The sequence below is a fragment of the Dipodomys merriami genome, unplaced genomic scaffold, assembly GCF_024711535.1.
Source record: "Dipodomys merriami isolate MVZ:Mamm:240054 unplaced genomic scaffold, mDipMer1.0.p SCAF_29, whole genome shotgun sequence".
NCBI lineage: Eukaryota > Metazoa > Chordata > Mammalia > Rodentia > Heteromyidae > Dipodomys > Dipodomys merriami.
This window is the reverse complement of record NW_027204381.1, coordinates 10,727,175-10,750,854: the sequence shown is the minus strand read 5'-3', so window position 1 is coordinate 10,750,854 and position 23,680 is coordinate 10,727,175. Positions and strand designations below refer to the sequence as shown.

Here is a 23,680-nt window from a genome sequence, read left to right as displayed (position 1 = left end):
AGCAGTTGAAGTGTAAATCCTCAGGACTTTCAAACATGCTCCTTTGTTACTTGTGTCTGTAAAGACTCCATCAGCTTTATGTTATCCACACAGTTCATTGTCCTGCAGGACACAAAGCAGGACAGCATTCCCTGGGGTCTTGGGGTGGGACCAGGTGGTTTTGACCTTGAGAATCCTGTGAGACAGATACCAGGCAGACATGAGTTTGGATGGCTTATTGCAGTCAGACTTGGGGAGTGTTATTTACCCACTGACCCAATACCAAAGATTTACCTCAAAGGGCTAAGTCCTAGGAATGGACAGGGTAATCCTATGTGGAATGAAGAAACACAGCTTGAGTTTTGATCTGATTTAACCAGAAGTGACTCCAATAATGAGCTTCCAACCAGGAAAACAGGCTCTTACTCTGTTTCTTGTTCCCCTCCCCATGAAGACTTAAAATGTAACCACCAGCTTTAAGCACCTTCATTAAATTCAGTGCAACAGGAGCCAACAGGATAGGTTCAGTGGATAAAGTGTGCTATTGTTTTGATACCAAATCCATCTGGAAAGCCAAACCTAGGTATGGTTCAGGATTCACCACTACATTTTTATAGTCATAAGGGCCATTATAAGCTATGGCATTTAAGACTAGGGAAGCTTCTGTAATCTTGCAATTCTCCTACTTCCTGTGTTTAGCTCCATGTCAAAGAGTATCTGCAGGCTTTATGCCTTGTAGGACCATTTTTCCACCATGTCCCCTCCCCCACAGACTCACACCAAGGCAGGGTCTGCACACAGCCCATGTTTATCCCTAAATACCATCACTCCACAGGTGGGCTCCATTTCCTTACTTAGTCTCCTGTGCACCCTATAAGGGCTGGTTTTGAGCCTTTCAAGTATACACATGAATCAGATCTGCTGTTACCTTGCCCAGATGAGGAAGAGGCCAAGTACTCCAGGTGGAACCAGCACCTGCCCTGAGATTCAGTGATTGGCAGGATGGCCTCTGTGTTTGACAGAGCAGCAGCAGCAGCAGCAGTAGCAGTTTGGAGATAGATCATAATGCCCCAACAAATCCTTCCCTGAACAACAGGCTGAGCAGTTGGAGGGTTCAGAGAATATCCAAGGCAGACAGAGCTCAGAGGGAACAGAGGTTGAGGCAAACAACACAAGGGGCATGCTGTATTGAACTCTATTGAACTTTATTGAATAAATTCTTTCTTGAACTTGACCCTGAACCAGAGCCTGAGCATGTTAAGTAATGGTCACCAGGACACTTGAACCTGAGCCTTCTGTTCTCTATTTGCAAGAGCGTTCTCTCCATGGGCCTAGCGCATACGCATGGAGCAGGAGAAAGGGCTGGAGCTGGGGCACCAGATGCTCTGCGTATGGATGTCTTGTCAGAGGCAAGTCTGATGTCACCACTCGAGGCCACTCGAGGATGCTTCAACCATTCCACAGCCAGCAGCTCACCATCCATGTGTTCTCTCCACAGGCCCTGGTGCAGTCAGCGAGGTTAGCAATGGGACATCACGGAGGGCAAGCTGTGTTTGGCTCCTCCCCCTTCTGGTCTTACACCTTCTCCTCAAATTTTGATGTGAGCGCCCCTTCCCCTTTGGGTAGAGCTGCCACCACCGCATCTCCAACACCGCAGCACGGCCACGCGACAGCAACAAGTCAGGATCAAATGAAATTTTGGAGAATCGCCGCTCATAAGAGAGAAATTTGAGGGAGGGGAACAAAGAATACTTTGGGGGAAGGAAAAAAAACCACAAAAGTTTAAAAAGGAAAAAAAAAAAGAAAATTGAAAATCGCCTTGCAGATATTTAGGTACCGCTGAGTTTTCTTTCTTTTCCCAAATGGGAAGAATGCACACCCGGCTTGGACCCACCCACAAGCTGCATTAAGTGACTTCTCTGTCACCAGGGTGGGCAAGGGCTCAGCCATTCTGCCCACTAAGTGCCCCCCCACCCCGTGGACCACTCTGAAGTCACCATCCCAAATTCCATCCTTCCTAAGGATACAGACAAATGCAGAGTGAGACACGTGGTCCCAGATGCACTGCGGAGGGTCCTTTGGTAGACTGTCACCAGGGAAAATGTCATGAAATATAAAAATAAAAATAAAAAAAGAAAGAAAAAGGAAAAAAAAGACAGCCTGGCAGCCACAACAATCCCATAAACAAGAGTCACAAAAAGATATGGTTAAACTTTTCTCTCTATCTTTTTTTTTTCATTTTATGACATGGACATCACGATGCTAAGGGATTCTGATTCATTATTAATTTTATTAATTATATTTTCTCACATGAGTCGAGAACTTAGTGCAAAAATAAGGCAAAAACTAAAACAAAACACACACACACACACAGGAGAGGGGTGAACAGACATGTTAAAACATGAAAAGAATAGTATACTTCTCAACTAGGTTTACAACTGGCGGATCATGTGCCAGGCATTAAATACCTGGTGAGGTCCTGGCAGACTCACCAACAAACAAACAAACAAAAGAAACCACTACACACCCAGTTTAGGTACCACTACACCAGCGCGCCCGATTCCCCCTAATTCCGACATTTCACACAGGCAGTTCCATGCTATCCCCATACTCTTTAGAAAAGGGAAATTGATCTGCACTGTGTCTTGGGTTTGTTGGCTATGCTTCTTTTGAGGGCATATATTATACAGTATATATATATACATATATTTTTTTTGTTAGAGTTCTAGCCATTTTGTTTCTCAGCAGGGTCCTTTCTCAGACATTACTGCATGCTGTATATGGCGTTAGCTGTGTGTTGATCTTCTACAAGATGATAGAGTTTACTGGTAATTGTGTAATCAGCTCCTGCCTTTTTTATTTTCCTGGGTTCTTTACATTGTCAGAGACATTTATAAAAAGTGAAGAGAAGAAAAATAAAAAAAGAACAACATCAACAATGAATAATCAGGCGCAGCATCTTTCCAGGTGTGGCTCTCTAAGGCAAAAGCCTTCTGGCTTCCCTTCTCCATCTCGCCTGGGGCATTAACAGACAGCAAGCAATCAATCCAACTAAAACCGCCAGTAACCACTTGCTTTAGCCCACTACGGGAATCCCTGATGCCTTTGTGACCACTGAAGAATTGAATCCTCTCGGTTGATTTTATTTAATTTTTCACCTTTGTGTGAGTGTGTATGAAAGAGAAGAAAAATGGAGTTTTTAGGTAAACCGGTTTTTTTTTTGTCCTCCTCTCCAAGTCTGAGGAGCAGAGAGGTCTCGGGGAGGGGTCCTGGATGTATGTGATGAGGGAAAGTGGGATTGGGGTAGGGGAGGGAGGGGTTGTTCTCTGACTTGACATTAAAAAGTGTTCCATGTCCCTCTTCACCTACTGTGTTACTCATTCTGCAGGGGGGAGTGGTGTGGGGTGTGGGGGGGGGGAGGGGATGACTGTCTGGGGTTTGATGATCAGAGACCAGGGAAGAGATCATAGACTTTATGGGGTGGGAAGAACTTTCTGTGGTCAGTGATCTGAAGACACAGTGTTCTGAGACAGTCCCTGTCTTCTTCAAAGAAGCCCTGGAAGCAGATATCGGGGGGGGGGGGGGAGCTATCTGTGTATCTTCAGTGTCTCCAGAGGTCCTGGCTCCCAACACCTCATCTGTTCCTGGGGTGAAAGGTTAAACCCAGGCATGGCTTTTATATCTGGTGATTCCTGGTAGGAAGCTCAGTGTAAGTATCACTCCCCCCACACACAAAATGGAAGTTTCCTGATGTCTGGCATTTATTTTTTTTACTCCTTTTAATTTAAATTTTATTGTAAAAGTGATGTTCAGAGGGGTTACAGTTACATGAGTATAGTAATGAGTACATTTCTCTTTGAACAGTGTTACCCTCTCCCTCATTTTCTCCTACTTCCTCCCTCCTGAGGAGTCCTCAAGTTGTAAAGTTCATTTCCAATGTAGTATCTAGTGAGTATCACTGATGACTTGATTCACTCTTTGTCCCAGTATTTCTGAAATAATCCCAAATTCCATCCACCAATATTCTGGTGACTGACTTCTAGTATGACTGTTACCTATCCCCAAATCTCACCTCTAGTCAAAAACTAAGAGGAAAGGTAGATAGGAATACAAAACAAGAGTTAAGTAATTCTAACCTGTACTGGTGCAGATTCACTTAGAGATAGAAATGAACTATTGGACTTTTGACTTTAGGAGCCAGACCCCTCTAAGATGAGGTAGAAGAATGGAGAGGTGTCTTGTCTTACCCTGGCACCACTAGCAAAACTGAGACATTCTATGCAATCTGCTGCTCCCCTGAACCTGCCTTACCACTTGGAAGGAAGGTATAGAATATCTTGCCTGGCCTCATGGATTTGGGTTGCTGTAGAATTATTCTTCCCCATGTTCTGGAAAGACTATAAAAGTGAGAACCTTTCAGTCTTTAATTCTAAAGTGTAGGTGAGGTTTTTTATGTATTTATTTTTCTCTTGTGGCTGCTGCCCCTGTAGTCATTGCCTGGAGGATTCAGGTACAGATTAGAGCTCAGTGAAATAGAGTAGGAAAACCACAGAAGACTAGCATGATCCAACCTGGAGCCAGAACCCCCAATGGATACAATCCAAGGCACATAGCTATCCAAGGCATCCTCGGCCTCACTGAGACAAGAGGACATATTGTTTCAAATACACAACTACTAGATATTTGCTAGTGTCTACTAGATGACCAGTAGTAGGTATCAGCATCCTCTAATATTCCTCATTGTGCTTGAAATCCCCTATAAACAGCCACCTGGAAAGGTGTGTTAGTGAGCCCCAACACTGAAAAAGGCATCAATGAGTATACAAGTATCAGCTCCACAGTCTTTGTGGCCCTTCTGCAATCTGGTGATGTAAGAACTACTCCTCCATGACTCATGAGTTCTACAGAGATTCTCTCTTCTGTTAAGACAGAAAAGCTTCCCTTAGCTTCTACTTAGCATGCCACAGGAGCCCTCAACTGCTAATAGCACTCTCAGGAGCCCACGATGAAGACTACTTCCTCCTGGCTCTACAACCCAATTGAGAGTTTAGTCAAGGAAGACGGGGCTTTATAAGAGCTTAAAGAGGTGATTACTAGGAACAAGGATTTATCAAGAGAGGGTTCACTGGGATAGGTAAAGAAAATCACCCAAAACAGAGCCTTTTGTTCTTGGTACTATCACAGGTGGAAGGTAATTATTGTGAGCTGGCTTGTGTTACAAGTATACAGGACTCCCTTGTGACTCAGAGATAAGTAACTTACATATTTTAGGAACTCTACTCTTTTAATATTAAGATATGCCTGAAGGGAATGACCAATAGAATTGGCAGATTTCTACCCCATGATAATCTCTTTGCAAAGAGGATGGCTGGGGATGCATAGTCCCTATCCTCTTCTTACCAAACATTCCAGTAACTTCTCATTCATCTCACAGAGGAAAGCTATTCCTTTCCAGACACCAAAAGGTGCAGCACCTCTCCAGCTTCTGTAGCTAGACCTTTCCTCACTGATGTTCTATACAATAGACCTGGATGCCAAACTTGACACTGAGTGTGTGTCCTTGCTTGTCTTCTCACCAGTGGGATATACTCAAGCTGAGGCTATGCTCAGTCAGCAACCCACTAATGTGGATGATGACCATGATAATGAATGACAGTTGTTGCCCTTCAAGCTGGGAGATAACTGAGCAAACAAATTGAAATTTGGTTGAGGTTTCACCCATTACACTGTATAGATCCATCTTTAGCTTATACTTCCTGAACCATGAGTTTGAAGGGATTTCAGGAGCACTAATCAATCAGAAGAATCTACTGAGCAAACTTGCTTGTAAAAAATGTAAACAAGGTTGAGAATTCCAGTATCACAATAGCAAAATGTAAGCTACTTATCACTAAAGGAGAAATGGCAAAAAGGAAAGAGGTAGAAAACAAATAGCCTCTGTCTGCTCCACTCAGAACTCAGTGTCACTCCTGGCCAAATATATCTGTGCCCACCAGTCATGTACTCTTCTTCATCAGATAAACAACTTAAATGAGATTAGTGCTATCTGAGAAAAAAGCCATTTCTTTATATATAAATAAACAACTATAGTGCATTTATATGTATATACATATGTATATGTATGTATGTATGCATATCACACACACGTATATATGTACACATATATCACATGTGTATACACATAATATATATGCACACACAAACAGGTAGGTATTGGCAGATAGGTAGACAATAGGTAGATGACAGAGACAAGATTGAAAGAGAGGCAGACAGATAGATACTTATATACATACATAGATATATAGATAGATACATAGATATATAGACATATAGATAGATACATTTATAGATACATAGAAAGATTTCTAAACCAAATAGAACTAATTTTGCTCAGATCTTGCTCCTTGTGGTTTCACTATATATTAGTGTTTCTTTTGCTATCATATACTTGTCCAATCAAGTCAGTCTAAAGCATCAGTTCTTACTTACCTCTCTGTGTTCTAAACTCAAAGCACTGTTTCCCTGAGCATTCAACAGCTTCTACTTCCAAATCAACAAATGCAAACTAACACCCTCATGATTGGTAAATAAAAGTTCACAACTGCACAGGTCTCTCATAAAGTTCATGTCATGTCATCTTATCCACAGGACCATTTAGGAAAGCTTTCCTAATTCCTGAGCACAGGTTAAGGTCATTTCTGCCTGTTTATGTTTGATATACTTGGTGCATTACCCTTTCTGATGTTAAACTGGTTTGTCATTAGTTTTTAATGTTGATTCAATTCCAGAGTCTGTTTCCAAGTAACTTGGATAATTTTCTTCTGGCATATAGTCAAAGGATACATTCATATTTTTTAAACCTAAATTATTTCTCTATATGCACTTCTATAGTCTATTTGACTAAAAATTCTAAAGATTCTAAACATTTTGGAATTTCTGAATATTAGCACTATATTTTGGGTTTGCTAATCAGTAGAATTAGTTTCTAATCCAGATCCATTGCTAGCAGGTGGGCTTCTGGTCTTTATCTTTCAGATGAAATTACTAATGTTCTATGTAACTTTAAAATTCAGTATTCAAAAGCCAGGTGTAGCCGTATACATCTGTAATTCCAGAAGCATAGTCAGGAAGCTGAGGCAGGATGATCACTGTGTCCTGAGCCAGCCTGAGCTACATAGCAAGACCTTGCTTCAAAGTGGTGGAAAAATCAATATTTAAGTGTTTTCAGGTATTATGATTGCTGCAAAAAAAGGAAGATGGGAATCTCGAAAAGTCTACAACTCAAGCCTTTGATATTTAATGTTTCTGCCAAAGAAAAGATATGGAATCACACCTTGCAGAGAAGTTATGTTATAGACGGCAGTTCTGAGAAAAGAAAACACTGCTTACTGAGATACAGTAGCTTTTTTTTTTCTGGAACAGGAAATGGCACTGGATCCAAGTTGCCCTTTGCATGACATAAGTAAGACAAGAAGAATACATTGTAAAGGTTGGAGATATAAAAAGTACTAGGACCAGGAAAATTCTAGGGGCTCCCACTGGGAGTGTGGGTGGATGCTCACTATAATTTCTTAATTGCTCAATTCTTTTTATTGTTTATTATATTTTTGAAAAAGAGTCTCACTGTATACCCTGAATTCACAATCCTCCTGCCTCAGCCCCCTGGATGCTGAAGTAGAGGTACACAACTTAATGGAAGGCTTTAATTATTTAATTCCTTAATGTTATCCCCAATCTGCAGGAGAACATCCTGAGGGTTTCCTTTAGGAAACAGGAAATAGAGATGATAAAAGGGATTCTCCCCATAAGGTTTGCAGTGTTAATATTCCATCAGCCACAAAAATGTGCCCAGAAAAATGTGCACAGGTCACACTTGATATATTTATGTATTGGGGGCTCAATTCAAAGCTTCCTGAGTCCTCTTGCTGTTTCATCTTACTTTAGAGTCTCTGAGCTTCATTTCAAACTCCTCTCTGGGGAGCCTGAGATGTCAGAGGCAGCAGGTGGAAAATGTGTGAGCCCAAGTACTTTCTCCCAAGTGTAGATGCTTGGACACCTTTTGGCTCTTGATTTATTTGCTTTTCCCTTAGGGTTGATCAGATGGAGCCAAGCCATGCTTTCCTAATCTGTGCAAGTCAAAGGATGACAGTATTTCCTGGAAAGAACGTATTAGCCATACAGCACACGTGGGCAAGGGGCCCTCATCTTCTCTCTCGAAAGCACCAGGAAGAAAGATAAAAAGGAAAACTATATTTTGTGTATTACTGATTCAACCTTGCACAGTGTCATTCTCTCTACCCATGGTCATAGTTCTCATTCATATTCATTCACTCAGAAAGACAGAGGGGAAGTCAGACATGAAGCAGTGGTCACTGTCTATCAAATACAACACTCCTTCTCCTCGTGTTCGCCTGAAAATTTTAATAAGCAAGAGATAGGAAACTGAAATAATAAAGTAGAAAAGAAACCCAGCTACTCCAAAGTTGAGTCTGTGGTGTGAGGGTATGGCTGAGTGAACAAGAGAGAATATGAAGATGTAAGCTTGAAGATTTATGCCTGCCCCTATACCACCTTAGGTGGTTGTGGGACTTGCAGACAGCTTTGTATCCTCTAGGCTTCAGTTTCCTGATTAATAAACTGAATGTGAGACATGTTGATCTAAAGAGGACTTCAGTGATCTGAAATCCTCTGGGCCCTCTGGATTCTTCCACTTATTTTCCTAAATAAAAGAAGGCCATGTTTGAAGTTAAAGCTACACTTTAGGTGGTGTTGGCTTTGAAGATGTATGAGAGGTGTCTCTTTACACCCAACTTGTCCTTTTGGTGGCATGACATGAGGATTGAGAAGGCTCTGGCTCTCATACCTTTGGATATTAGGCTGCTCTTTGAGAATGTAAAGAAAAGTAACTGCAAGCAGACAGAACAAAAAATATCTATGACAAAAATAAATAACACCAGTAGAAATACATTCAACCCATGATATACGTTCTGGAAGTTCAAGCTCACCCGTGACTCTATTGCAAGAGCACTCCTGTGAAGTTTCACTCAGGGTTTTTCTCATCAGATGCTTACACTACTCAAACATACTCAGTAAAAAATTTTGTCTAGTATACTTTAATTTTTGGGTAAATACACAGCAAGTAGGACTCCTTCACATTCATTTAGGGAGTGCCAAGGGCATGAGAATCTCAGCGTTCAGAAACCAATCCTGAGATATTCTGACTAAAATCACACATACCCAGCGTACCTCCAGCTCTTTTCGCTGCTGCCTGTCTCCTTTCAGTAGATCTTTCTATCTTTGACAATAACACCAGTTTCGATCAAGACAAACATATTTGAGTTTTATTTATAACAGTTAGTGACATTGATCATTCTTGTCAGACAAACAGCTCATAGCTCTCATTGAGCCCAGGAAATCAAATCCCTGTTGGTTGTTTTTTTCCCCTATGTCTCATTGGCCCATGGAGGTCAGGCATTCGATTTATTATAATCTAATTTGACCTCACGCTCGCACATGTTGGAATCCCAGAATGCAGGAGGGAGGTGCTTCATCCCTCACAATAGCATTGTTCTTCCTCTTGCTCTAGACATAGCTGACTGCTCCCCGCTCCAAGTGTGAAACATTCGGTCCCTATCTACTAAGCATTTCCTGGAGCCAACAGTAGCACAGAATGTATGTGAAAGGGTCAGGCAAACTATTCACCCAGTCCTAGTTCTGAACAAGGAAATCAATATTCCACAGTGTAATTCACTAGTCAGAAGTAATCACCCTCCATCACAACACTATGAAGGCAGTAAATTCATTTCAACGAGCTTGCTGCTACCCTGGCAGGCAGGACAACATTGCTGTTTTACAAACACTGCAGGCTCCTTGGCCTTCCGATCATGTTTGCTTTCACTCATGTCCTTTGTCCAGCCACATATACAATCACGCTTCCATACACTGCCAAGTAGAAGCATCTATACTCCCATATCATCTTTCATTGTCTTTATATATAGTCATTGGTCAAGTGGGATCCTTGGTGATAGGCAGCCTGAGCTCTAGAACTCTGAGAAACAAATTGCATTCAGAACAGCAGAGCTGAGCCTTGAACCTGAACTACCAAGTAACATGAAGAGAGTCTGACTAAAGAATTAGGAGTGACATTGATCAAGATGTATTGTGCTCACAAAGTGACATGGTGAATTGATGTCCCTGTGTATAACTTAAAGATAATAAAAATAAATAAGAAAAAAACGAACTCAAGAGGCTAGCTCACTGCCTTCTTGGGTAACATATTCTATCCATTTCTTTGTTCCTCTGTTCTTCAGTATTGTCTGTTTTTGCAGTAACAACATTTTAAAAATGTATGGCTGTTTGATATCCCTTGTTCACAGTAGGCATTTGGAGAACAGTAGTATGACTTAGAAAAAAGAAAGAACTTGGTTGGATAACACAGGGAAATATATATTAGCTATACTTTGGGATAGATATACCTGGACAAGAACTAGAAATCAACTCACATATTTTGTGCATTTGCTTGGTTTTTGGTGACTGATAAACATCCCAGATTTCCTACACGAATTTAGCAGTTGAGAAATTTCTTGAGGAACTGGAAATGTGACATTACAGTTACTCAGTAGCTAGTAAGTTTCTAGAAAAAGAGGTACAGATGTACACAATACAGCTCAATACAGGTTCTCCCTCCCTCCCTCCTTCCCCCCTCGCTCTCTCTACACACACACACACACACACACACACACACACACTCCCTGCCCTAGGGTTTGAACTCCTGGCCTGGGTGTTGTCCCCAAGCTTTTGTAGTCAAGGTTAGCGCTCTACCACCTGTCTACCACTTGAGCCAGTGCTCCACTTCTGGTTTTTGTTTTTGTTTTTGTTTTTGTTTTGGTGGTTAAATGGAGATAAAAGTCTCATAGACTTTTCTTCCTGGGCTAGCTTCAAACTATGGTCCTTAGATCTTGGCCTCCTGAATAGCTAGAATTATAGACATGACTCACCAGTGCCCAGCAAAAGTCACCTTATCAACACAAATCTCACATCAAGACTTTGAAGCATTCTTTGAAATACTAGGACTCCACCAAAAGTTTTTTTTTTTAAGGAATTCAATAGATTTTTTTGTTGTTGCTGCTGACATTTGAGTCAATGTAAGGATTTTCTTCAGTCCAAATATTTTTCTGAATCATTTTTATCTTCCTTCTGTTGTATTTGTTCCTAAAGGTCACCAAAGACCATTCTAGAAACCAAAGAGGTAAGAACTGTCACCCATGAGGAGAAATTTAATTATACTTGATATGAAACCACGTGCACTTATTTATTCCTCATTATTTATTAAAGACCCAATATATTCAGACACTGTTCTAAGTGCCGGGGATAAAATGGCAAATAAAATTAAAATGCTCCCTGTTCTCAATAAAGATTCTAATTTGGCAGAGGAGAAAGTCAATAGTAGAATTATATCACTCACAGAGAAGGAATAAATGAGGAATGCATGGGGAGTTGTGAATACACTAGACACAAGGGCCCATTTGGAAGGCCAGGAATGTGCCCTGATGGGCTGAGCTTTGTATTGTGCTGAGAAGGCTAAAAAGAAACCAATGGTACAGGGTAAAGAGACAATGCTAGCTGGGCGCTAGTGGCTCATACCTATAATCCTAGCTACTTACAAGGTGAGATCTGAGGATCCTGGCTTGAAATCAGCCTGGGCAGAAAAGTCCCAGGAAGACTCTTATCTCCAATTAAGCACTTAAAAGCCAAAAGTGGGGCTGTAGCTCAAAGTGGTGGAGTGCTAGTCTTGAGCAAGAGAGCTCAGGGACAGTGCCCAGACCCTGAGTTCAAGCCCCACAACTGACAGGAAAAAAAAGTGAGAGAGAAACAATGGTGTAAAGACATAGTAATCATGGGCACAAAAGCCCTAAAAAGGAAAAACTAGCTAAACAACAACAACAAACCCTTCGCAAACTTAATCACCTATCTGCATTTCACCAAATTATTCCGTATTTTTCAAGTACAGGGAAACTTCAGATAAATGGTAACAAGTCAGAGTTACTGCTTTGGGATTTAGGATTTGGATCTAAGAAAACAACACAAACAGAATGCTGATCACCATGGAACAGTGAGTAGAAAGGTAGGTAACTATTCATCTGACCATCGTCACTTAGCCTTCCAATTAATTATAATTTCTATAACTAAAAGAGGTTAAGATAAAGTGACATTAGAATGACTCATGCTTTGTTTGACATTTCTTGGTAACTATTAAGTATTTATTCCCTCAAGCATTTCTTCCAAAAATGCTCTTGTTAGATTTTTTTATCTTCTCCATCTTGCTCAGTGATTTGAACTAGATGTTCCCAGTATTCATAGCCATTGTTATTCTTCCACATGAGTCATGAATTTCTAAACACAGCACAATGTTTCCTTCTGTTAGAAGGGGAAAAATCCCTACCAGATAACTGTGACTATTACCTTTGTTTTCATTTGCATTTTATCCATTACTTTATGCGGATGAGTTCTGGATTGGACATTTGGGGTTTGCTATATCACAATCAGTGATTGAATAATATCTTCATCTCTAGACATGTCCTAGTAATAGTATTAAGATTTTACATTCATTTACTTTCTTTTCAGTTTATATTTTCCCATACTCTACCTCATTTGATCTTATTTAAAACTCTTCAGAGTTTAAAATTCTTCAGGGAAACACCTGGCCTTCTATTCTCCTGATCTGCTTAATTTTATGTCTTTCTGAATACTCTCTGGGCTCTGGAATAACTACTTCAGATGGGTCCAAAGTCACATATTAACCAAGGCTATACTGGCTGAAGAGTCTCAGCTAATTCTGGAAGTGCTTTTCCTTGAATGGTACGGAATCTGTCAGTATAGATCAATGTTTGCTAACATGTTCCCTGAAAGCACCAGCCCAGAAAAACAGCACGGGAGTTTATTGTCAGCAGGGACTGACAAGGCCAATTCTCTTATGGGAGAGGAAGAAATGGCACCCTTCCTTTGTTCAGAGGCAATTTTATAGTTGGACTAGAGGTGGGAAGTATAGGAAGTACTGTGTGCATAAGCAGATGAATGCTAAAGATAGCACATAGCTGAGGCTTTTCTGGTTATAACAGTTACACAGTCAGGCAGCATTCCACTGATACGGCTGGGGGATAAGGGTAACATGTAGCTCTGGGAAATGATTTAGGAGGAATGGCCAGGGCTGAAGGCTTGTTATAGTTAGGCCTGACCAGATCAACTGGTGTTGTGGGAGGGGCTGAGGACCTGAGATGGAGGCATGACAACATGTCCCATGGCATATAAAGACTGGTTAGAACAAATCAACATGGCAGGGCTGGAACTTCAGAAACTCCTGAGTTTACAGGACCTGAAAGGGTGCTCTACACATGTCCATGGTCTATGTGTGTTATGATATATGAAAGATTAACTTGGGGGTAGATTGAAACTTTTATGCTGGACCTTTCAATCCATTTATGCTTTAGGGCACCTGTTACAGTGTGGCTTGTAACAGTCATGCAACTTTGTACAAAGGCCTTGTACCTTTTTGAGAAATACATACCAGGATGCATTCATTCATCATCCAAGTTGGAGTACTGACTGCCTCAATCCCAGAAATTTCATGCTTATTGAAAGGTCTTTAAAAAGCTTTGGAGCTTTGGAATAGTTCTAGAAACAACCACATGATCTCTACAGTACATTCAGAATAAGAATATACTGCTTGCCAGGTGTTGGTGGGCCATGCCTATAATTCTAACTATTCAGAAGGCTAAGATCTGAAGATCACAGTTCAACCATATCCCAGTCAGGAAAGTCTGTGAAACTCTCATCTCCAATTGATCATCAAAATGCCAGAAGTCAAGCTGTGGTTCAAATGGTAGCCTTGAGCAAAAAGCTCAAGGACAGTGTCTAGGCCTTGTGTTCAAATCCTAGGACAAGCACCAAACAACAACAACAAAAAACACCTGAATAAACTGCTCAACTAGCACTCTGCCTGCCTTTTGTCTCCTTGTGATTAGAAAGCCTTTTCTGCAAAGAAAGATAACTTTCCAAGGCTTAATTCCTTTTGTGTTGGATCATGCTAGAACTAATGGGCATATGCTAGAACACTTCCTATTGTCAACCTAGCAGTATTGAGCAGGAACAGCAGCTAACGCACATCTACACAATGTAGGGACTATCTCTTTATGTCAAACAGATCAGCATCCAGTTATGAAACAGAGATGCAATATCAGAGGCCCTAAGACTTTCTAGGAAACTGGGTGCTGGTGGTTACGCCTATAATCCTAGCTATTTAGGAGGTTGAGATCTGAGGATCACAGTTTGAATCCAGCCCAAGCAGGAAAGTCCATGAGATTCTTATCTCTAATAAACAACTCAGAAAAAGCCAGAATTGGCTCTGTGGCTCAAGTGGTAGATTACTAGGCTTGAGTACAGAGAGGTTCAGGGCCAGACACCAGGCCCTGAGTTTAAGACCCAGGAGCAAAAAAATTAAAAAATTAAAAATGAACCTTCAGCCTCTGGAAGCTATTTTACCTTCCATCCCATTTAAATCCAAGAGGCTTCCACCCTGCTGGCAGTTCCAGAGTTACTGCTGAGGCGTAGGGAGAGGCTGTTATGAAAAGTTGAGGCTGTTGCTAAGCAAAAGAAGTCTCTAGGAGGCAGCTGACAGAGGAAAAGCAACACCTGGTTAAACTGAAATTGACATGAGAGCTCCTCTAGGCTTTTCACTGCTATTGTCAGGGTTAGAGATCCACTGGCCTAGTAGAGAAAAGACAATAAGCACTGAGGATTGCAGTTTCCCACATTTGACATTTTCCCACCAGTGGGGGAATATACCCAGCAATCTGGCAAATTACCAGAGTGAGAAAATATTGTTTGTGTCTGAGGATATGACAGTGGTCTCTACGGATCTTTAACACCCTGTACCATTTGTCCTCTTGAGGTAGGGTGAGGAAGCAGCTTCTACAACTGAAGGTCCAAAAGAACTTGCAAAGAGAAATAGCTTCTCCCTGCCAGGGAGGGTCTTCCAGTCCTGCTGGGGTTGTGGACAGGACACCTGGCATCTAATGCTTAAGTGGTTTTAAACCTGAGGAACTCAGAAGAGCCAACCAACTACCTTGACTATTTTTGAGAGTCATACCACATACTCAAACTCTGCCAGTATGGTGAGAGATTCAGAGACTCTTGTTAGGGCCTTGTCCTCACCCTCCTACTGGTTCCATATTACACTGATGAATAAAAGAGACACCTATTTAAAAAGTTAGTGAGCCAGGTACCTGTGGTTTACTCCTGTAATTCTAGTTACTCAGGAGACTGAGTTCTGAGGGTTGTGGTCTGAAGTCAGCCTGGGCAGGAAAGTCTGTGAGACTCTTAAGTCCAATTAACTGCCCCAAATTGGTGAAAGCGGGGCGGTGGCTCAAGTGGTAGGGTGATAGCCTTGAGTAAAATGCTCAAGGACAGCACCCAGCTCTGAGTTCAAGCCCTAGGACTGGCACACACACACACACACACACACACACACACACACACACACACACACACAATCATGGAGATGGGTGAAATAATGTGCGTCTATCTGTAATCCAAGCTACACAAAACACAGAGGTAGAAAGATTGTGATCAAAGGCCAATATGAGGAGAAAAGGCACAAGACTTGATTCTAAAGCAGAAAGTGAAAGCAAAAGGCCTGGGGACAAGGTTCAGACCAATAAGGAGCTTGCCTAAGAAGCTTAAGATTCTTTAATGTAGTCCTTAGTGCCACCAAACAAAAAAGAAAGAAAGAAAGAAAGAAAATGAAGGGAGGGAAGGAGAGAGGGAAGGAAGAAGAAAGGAAAGAAAGGAGAATAGAAAAAAAATGACAGCTGAACCTGAGAACATTTGAAATGTAGTTGCACATATTTCCAGGGTAGAGATAGTTTAAAGGAAAGATGGGCTGAGTGTAGCTGGAATGGCCAAAAAAAAAAAAAAAAAAAAAAAAAGCCAATTGAATAGGACTTCAGTAGGAGCAGAGAGTTGAGTCAGATTGGACAACATGGGGACCCACACAAGGAAAGATCCAAGTAGAAATAAGCAGAGAGCAAGAGATGGCTAAAATTTTGCGTTACTCAAATTTTGCTTGTTTCCAACATCCATTAGCAAAGATATAGGACATTATTGGCAAATGTACCTCACTTTGTCTATAAACTCTCAGGTAGAATCCTCAGGCCTTCGGGTAGCCTGTATCTCCCGAGGTACAGTTCTTTTGAGTCCCTAATACCTAAAGACAAGAGAAGGCACTTCTGGTTTGCTTCCTTAGGGGAATTTGACTCTCTTTTCTTTATCACAGAGTGGTACTTCCTGAGGAAAAGAAGGCAACATATAATGGAAATTAATAGAAAGGGGAAGAGAGAGCTACATTCTACGACCTAGTGCTTTAGCAAGAACCCAGTGCCAGAGGTTAAACAAATCCTTTACTGTAATGTGGCAGAGTATCAAACAGTCCAGGTCAGGCTCCAATCCTACAGGAACAGGCCTAGAAAATCCTGCTCTGCCAAGCATTAAATGTGTAGCATTGGATGCTTTGCTTTTGACCCTGTAAATCAATTCTCCATCCTTCTTCAATCTGCTCTACACTCAGGAGGCTGACCCTGACTGCAAGCCTAAACCAGACCCACTTATCTAGCTGGAGGCTTGATTCTTGGTAGGGGGTCACCTATTGGAGATACGAAGGGAGAGAAAAGAGAATTGGGGCTATTCATTCCCCAGATCCCCTCCTTGCTAGACTGAAGTTATCTGCAGTGGCTATGTTCTTCTATAAAGGGCTCACTAGGTCCCATCTGTTCTCTCTCTTCATGCCCACAGATCTAACAACATTTATAACCCACTCCATATGCCCCTGACCTTCAGGGCCAGGGATAGTGGCAGCTTTCTACTATTGCTAGACCTAAGTTTCTCACAATTTCTGGGTGGTTTGTTTTTACCCTCCAGATACCATTGTTCTGAACTTTCCATGAGTCTGTCTAACAGCTCTTTACTCCAGGGTATGCTGACTACTTCTTACAAAACCCTTGAATACAGCATATGTGGTTGGGTTATGGAGATATCAACAGGGCACTAAGCAAGGGGTGACTAAGCCTGTCTACAAAGCATTTAAGAGGCAGCCAACCCCAAAACATCTCAATGGGCTAGTAACTCCTGTAATAGCACTAGCAGTACCCACATGGAGTTCACACCTGACAGGGATGGGTACTGCCCCATCAGTCCTATAAATGTTAACTGCTTTTGTCCTTCTTTTACAAATGAAAACAAACTAAGGCCCAGCAAGGTCAAAGGAAATGGCCTACTACAATTTTCCTATCTGCAAGAATTTTTACATAACACTTTACAAATCTTTTTAGGATGCTAAAAGTCATCCACTATTATAAACCATGGCATATGTGGGAAATATGTAAGAAATTCTTTTGAAAGGGTCAGAATCGTGACCACATTTATGTTCTTTACCTTTGTTTTGTTGGTGCAGGTATTTGTTTGTTGTTTATTTTTTTTCCAAACCACCACCTTAGTAGATTTAATCTTGAGGCTGCATGGGTTTGGGTTCATTTTCTCTGCTGACTAAAAAATTTAAGGAAAGGAAAGTGTTTAAAGCAGATAGAGCAAGTTTATTCAAAAGCAAGAGAAAGGAACAGCAAAAGAGACAGCAAAATGAACTCCTGTACAAGGAGCAGGTCCCAGAGGAGTTGTCAACCATCCCTTTCACAGGGCCTGCTATATAAAAGGTCCCTTCCCTTCCCTCCAATTGGTTGAGGGGTGAACATATACTGCAAGGAGTCCTATAACTGTTTCCCACATCTCTGCATGCATCTTGCTGTGTTATTTCCTCCCCAAATAGGAGGTAGTCCTGGCTGCCATCTTCTACCTAGTCAAGGAAGCCTACCTTCCTCAGTTTCTCTGCTTTGTGGAACTAGCCAATATTCTAGTGGAGAACTTATCTAATGTTTTGCTTTGGTACACTATCCATCTGGTTGTTGGCATGTAATGATGTCTATTAATAGGACCCTGTCTTTCCTATCCATGGGAAGTCTTGTACTCAACATGATCACTTGGTGTTTCCTATTTAGACAAAATATGGAATCTGCTTTGATGAGCACATAATCACAGATGGGCTCTGGGGGCTATCTAGGAGTGGCCATTTAGATCAGGTCATTATCTCTAGTCAGCACTGGAATGGAACTGTTAACATCCAGTCATATTCTGTGTACATCAATGTTTTGATCTCCTGGAGAATCCTGCCTGCCTCACTTGGCCCTGAGAGAGAGAGAGAGAGAGAGAGAGAGAGAGAGAGAGAGAGAGAGAGAGAGAGAGAGAGAGAGAGAGAGAGAGAGAGAGAGAGAGAGAGAGAGAGAGAGAGAGAGAGAGAACACTTCCTCCTAGCTGAGATAATCCCTCTTGACAAACTACCTAGTGTATACAGGGGTCCTTTGTGTGATATATAAGAAGAAAGGAAAAAACCACCAACCCAGGGAAGCTGAATGAAGACCTCAAGTCACTCGTACAAAAGCTTGTCCACCATTGGCTTTATTTTGTTTTGTTTAAATACTAGGATTCATTGCACTCACGCTTGTTAGGCAAGTACTCTACCAATTAAGCCATGTATCCAGACATTTTTTGCTTTAGTTAATTTTTCAGATAGGGTGTTACACTTTTGGTACAGGGCCAACTTCAGACACTGAACCTCTCATCCCTCTCTCCCCAGTAGCTGGAATTACAGGTGTGAAACACCACATTTGCCAGCAATATTCTCTCTTTCTCTCTCTTCCTCTCTCTCTTCCTCTCCTTCCTCTCCTTCCTTCCTTCCTTCCTTCCTTCCTTCCTTCCTTCCTTCCTTCCTTCCTTCCTTCCTCCCTTCCTCCCTTCCTCCCTCGCTTTCTTGCTTTCTTGCTTTCTTCTTACTTTTTATGCAAGTACTGGGGTTTGAACTCAAGACCTCAACCTTTCACTTGCCTTTTTTGTTGTTGTTCAAGGCTGGTGCTCTACCACTTGAGCTATACTTCCACTTCTGGCTTTTTGATGGCTAACTGAAAATAAAAGTTTCACAATATTTTTTGCACTGGCTGGCTTCAAATTGTGTTCTTTAGATTTCAGGCTCCTGAACAGCTAGGATTATAGATATGAGCTACTACATCCAACTGCCCAGCAGTATTTATTCTTGCCACAAATTCATAGGGTATCCTATAGGTATGAATCTGAGGCCACTGGTTATATTTTTGGCGATCTGATGCGGGATATGGGGGGATGTCCTAGTACACTACATATTTTCACCAAGCAAATTTTGAAATGATACACTACTTCACTCCCTCTAGCAAACCTTCCAGTGGCTCCACAGAATACAAATTTACCTTCTTCTACTATCAGAAGAAAGCAGACACACTGCTGGAACCACATTGTGGCTGGCATTGGTGCTTCAGAAGAACATCCTATTAGAAACCATCTATATTAGACAGCAAGCAAGACCTATACATTTTTTAATTTTAATTTTTTGTGAATACATTGTACAGAGGGGTTACAGACCTATACATTTTAAAAAATAAAATCTCTAATATCTGTGAAATATTTTAAACCCCTACTAAACATTAGAGAAAGAAGGCCCTGGTAGGTAATGTACATACCTGCATCTATGATCCCAAGTTTCTAGAACCACACAAGATTTTACTAGAGTTAGGAGGGGTACCTAGTCAGTACCCTTCATCATGGCTTTGACTATTCCATGATCCAAGTGGCAAGCTGAAATATGTAAAAAGTACCCAGCAACTTGCACTCAGCAGATAAAAACAACTCAAAACTAAACAACTTTGGTGCTAGTTCTGGGTCTTGAACTTAGGGCCTGGATGCTGTCCTTGACTATTTTTCCTCAAGGAGAATGCTCTTCCACTTGAGCCATAGTTCTACTTCCATCTTTCTTTACTTCTTAATTGGAGATAAGAGTCTCATGGGTTTTCCTGCCTGGGCTAGCTTTGAAATGCGATCCTTCTATCTCAACCTCCTGAGTAGCTAGGATTACAGGAATGAGCCACCAAGCTCTTGGGTGCAGTAGATTTATTAAGTTCAGTATCAGAGCACCAGAAATTATCTTAAATTCCGATTCTCCTAAACCATTTAGATATTATAATTGACAGATCCCCAAGGCAAAGAAGGATGATAATTTTAAATAGCCTACAAGACCCTGGGCAAAAGGTCAACCATGACCACAAAAACACTAATGTCTCAGTCCCTGTTGCCAAGGATTTAACAAGCGTTAAACACCAGCTGTTCCTATGGAGATCCATAGGAACTTGTATGTGGGGCAGAAGGAGACACAGGATGAGTTTAGAGGCACTGATGATGTTTGCAACTCTTTCACCTTAGGAAAGAGGTGAAAAGTCTCAGAAAGAGAGGTCACACCAGGATCTGAGTGATCACGCTTAGTTGGTAAGGTAGATTCTGGATAACATAAGGGCACCTGTGATGGAGATTCCTGAGTGGCAGGAAGGATCGGCACAAACCTACATCAGCCCAAACTTAGCCTCAAGGAAGGGATTATACAAGGCATTGATGATGTTACAGCACTCCAAGGCCAACCCATGGTGGGGAAAGCTTGTATTAGGGCTAAGTCTCTGAGTACAAGAACTGGCTGAACTGAGTAAAGTATGCATATATATATATATATATATATATATATATACATACATACATATATATATTCTGCTGTAACAAATTATCATGAAACCAATGTCTTAAAAAGGGTACATTCATTTTATGTATATGTATATATATGTATAATGATATATATAGTTTCAGAGATCAGTTATGAACAGTCTCAGTGAGATAAATAGGGTATTGGCAAGCCTTCCTGGAGCCAGGACTAGATGAGGCAGGGCCAACTCAGTGGTGCAATTGAGAGTAAGAATGTGAACCCCAGTACTTTCTCCTACAAGGTCACTCAAGATTTTCCTGCTCCTGAATCATGGTTGGCTCTGTCCCTCAGTGAACTCCACTTCTTCACCCTCACAAGTCTCCAAAACTAATAAATGTCTATTGCACTCCAAACAACACAGAGCATGGTACTGATTAAATAGATACATACATGTCTCAAAGAAGCATGAGAAGCTTGTGTAGGACCTAAAGTTAAGAGCCTGGATAAGCATGACCTCAGCTCTGTGGAAAGGAAGGAGATCACCATGAGGAGAAGAAAAGTCTACACAGAGAATACTTGATCAGATCTAGGGATCCTGAGAAGAAAAGATCTGATATGGTCTGCCATCATGGCCAGACCCAAGGGACAAGAAACCTGGCTGGTGTTAGGAAGGAACGTGACTCAATGTATTTGGGGACTAGAGATCAGTCAGCTTGAAGACCAAGTATGAGGTCTCACTGCAGTGCTAATGGAATGTAACGGGCAAAAAGCCTCTCTGTTGTAGTGACAAGCATGATCAGTCATAGTAGTGACAACATACACCAGTCCGCAGGCATGACAGAAGACCAGTAGGGAGCTGCTGTTCTTTTTCTGCATTGGAGAGAAGGAATGGTCCCTCCCCCTCTCCCTTTTGGAAAGGAGCAATTTCCTCTGGCCTTGGATAATTAAGGAGGGACCTTAATAGACAAAGAGATACTTCTTCCTATTAATGTGGGTAGACATTATGGTTTGGGGGTAAAAATAAAACGATATGGAGGTGTATTTGCAATCAAACCTGATGGAATGTGTCATAAAGATTACATTTAAGGGGCTGGAAAGGTGACTCAGTGGTAGAGCGCTTGCCTTGCATGCCTGAGGCCCTGGGTTCCATTCCTCAGCACCACATAAGCAAAAAGAAAAAAAGCCAGAAGTGGCGCTGTGGCTCAAGTGGTAGAGTGCTAGCCTTGAGCTGAAGAGCTGAGAGACAGCGCCCAGGCCCAGAGTTCAGGCCCCATGACTGGACCCCCCCCCAAAAAAAAAACAGTTACATTTAAATCAACACCATTTCTATTGCATAATAGCAAGTTACTATCAACTTTGGAGCCTTTGTTTTACCTGTGTGGAAGAGAGTTCTTTATTTGATTTTCTTTCAGTATGAAAGGGTCAAGAATGATTAGCTATGACTAAATGAAGTGGGGCAGTAGAGATAATGGTCTTCAATTTCTTCAGTGGGTGGAACACTGGCAGAGCTCTCATCTGTAACCCTGGTGGTACCATCTCCTTCCTTTCCTCATGAAAACAAAGGCACAGCTTCTGGTAATAGCTTGATTACATCACATCATGAGTCATCCTTCTCCATGGAATAACAGGGGCTGCTATTCTTGTTCATAAGTTGACATTAATTAATCTTACAAGAAAGACAGTGTTATTAGCATGCATCACTGTACACCAAAAGTAACATGAAAATCATGGTGTTAGTCCGTTATTAACCCTCTGGAGGCAAGGCCTCCAGAAGTGTGTTTTCCTCTGAAGAAGGGATTTAGGGAGACTCAGTTGTGTGTTTTGGGATGTAGAATGAACACTTCTGGGTCACGGCATCTCATCCCTGCATCTCACTGGGGAAATAACGGAGACCCAATCTAAACAGTGAATCAATCACCATCAAGTAACCACTGTTTACACACGAGCCAGGCAAGAGGTGTTCAGACAGCAGGGTTGCTCTGCTTTTACCTGACTATCTGAGTACCATCTGAAGATGGTAACAGGAGCCCATGTACAATCTCTGCATTCTCTAAGATGTGGCTGGAGCCCAGACTTCTGGGATACAAGTACTTCTCAACTGTCTGCTCATTAGTGGTACCCCAGTCTACGTTGAGGTATTTCCTGAGCAATTTGTAATAATTGGTAACAAAGGAGCAAATTTTGTCAATGATTTCTTTCTTTATAAATTAAATCAATCTGCGAAGACTGAGAGATAGACAACTTGAATTTGTTTGGGGGCAGAAGAAGGACTTTCTGTAAGACTACTGTAACTACAAAAGCAAGGGAAAGTTGGATGGTCAGAAGCTAGAATTGTGAACATGATCTCTCCAGGCATACACACTGTTCTGTCAGCATGTCATACTCTGAGCCACAGTCACCAGTGCCTGGCAAGAGACAGCAACACAAATATCACACGCCACATAGTTTGTAGCAGGACATCCCGAATCTCTATTCCAAGTTCCAGGTTGAGCAATTTTAGCTGGTATGACCTCCATCATGCAGCCTTTACCAAGTCAGTCAACCACAGACAAGAATGCCACAGGCCCATCTCCTCACTACTATAGATCTCATCGGCGAGGAAGCCATTGCTCTGGACCAGTCTTTCTACCTTTCACCCTTTAAATTCATGTCTGGAACTCAAAATCTGCCAGCAGAAACCTTATTGCATCCTGAACACTTGCCTTTAGCACAGTTTGCATGTTATCCTTTCACTTTCCCTGACATAATAGCACCTCTTCTGATTCCTGACCTTAGATAAATGCAGTTTTTCTTTTTCACTGATCCCTGCAGTAGCTCTGACAGAATGCTTTTTGCTCCTGATGTCTTACCTTAAACTCATTTTTCCCCCTCTTCAAAATGCCTAAGCCACTGAGGCATTCAGCTCATGAGACAATGCATACCTCTGACCCTCTTTGACCCTCTGATCAGTTCTTTTGGCTAAAATCACTGTGTTTGCTTCATTTCATTCCCTGGACCGCATCTTCCAGATCTGAGTGGACAATTCATCTAACACCTTGCTATCTCAGA

At 41.6% G+C, this 23,680-nt stretch overlaps 2 protein-coding genes across 4 annotated transcripts in view; one reads left to right on the top strand and one right to left on the bottom strand.

Moving 5' to 3' along the window:
- The window catches only part of Ntm (neurotrimin), a 1,042,577-nt gene extending 1,040,462 nt beyond the window's left edge, over positions 1-2,115 (top strand). For all 3 annotated transcript variants that reach the window (XM_070038345.1, XM_070038346.1, XM_070038347.1), the window contains one exon: positions 1,478-2,115. In XM_070038345.1, coding sequence (XP_069894446.1) covers positions 1,478-1,578 — 101 coding nt within the window. In that variant the 3' untranslated portion in view covers positions 1,579-2,115. The remainder of the gene's footprint in view (positions 1-1,477) is intronic.
- The window catches only part of Opcml (opioid binding protein/cell adhesion molecule like), a 1,269,678-nt gene that overhangs the window by 15,313 nt on the left and 1,230,685 nt on the right, over positions 1-23,680 (bottom strand). The gene's annotated exons all lie outside the window — the stretch shown is intronic.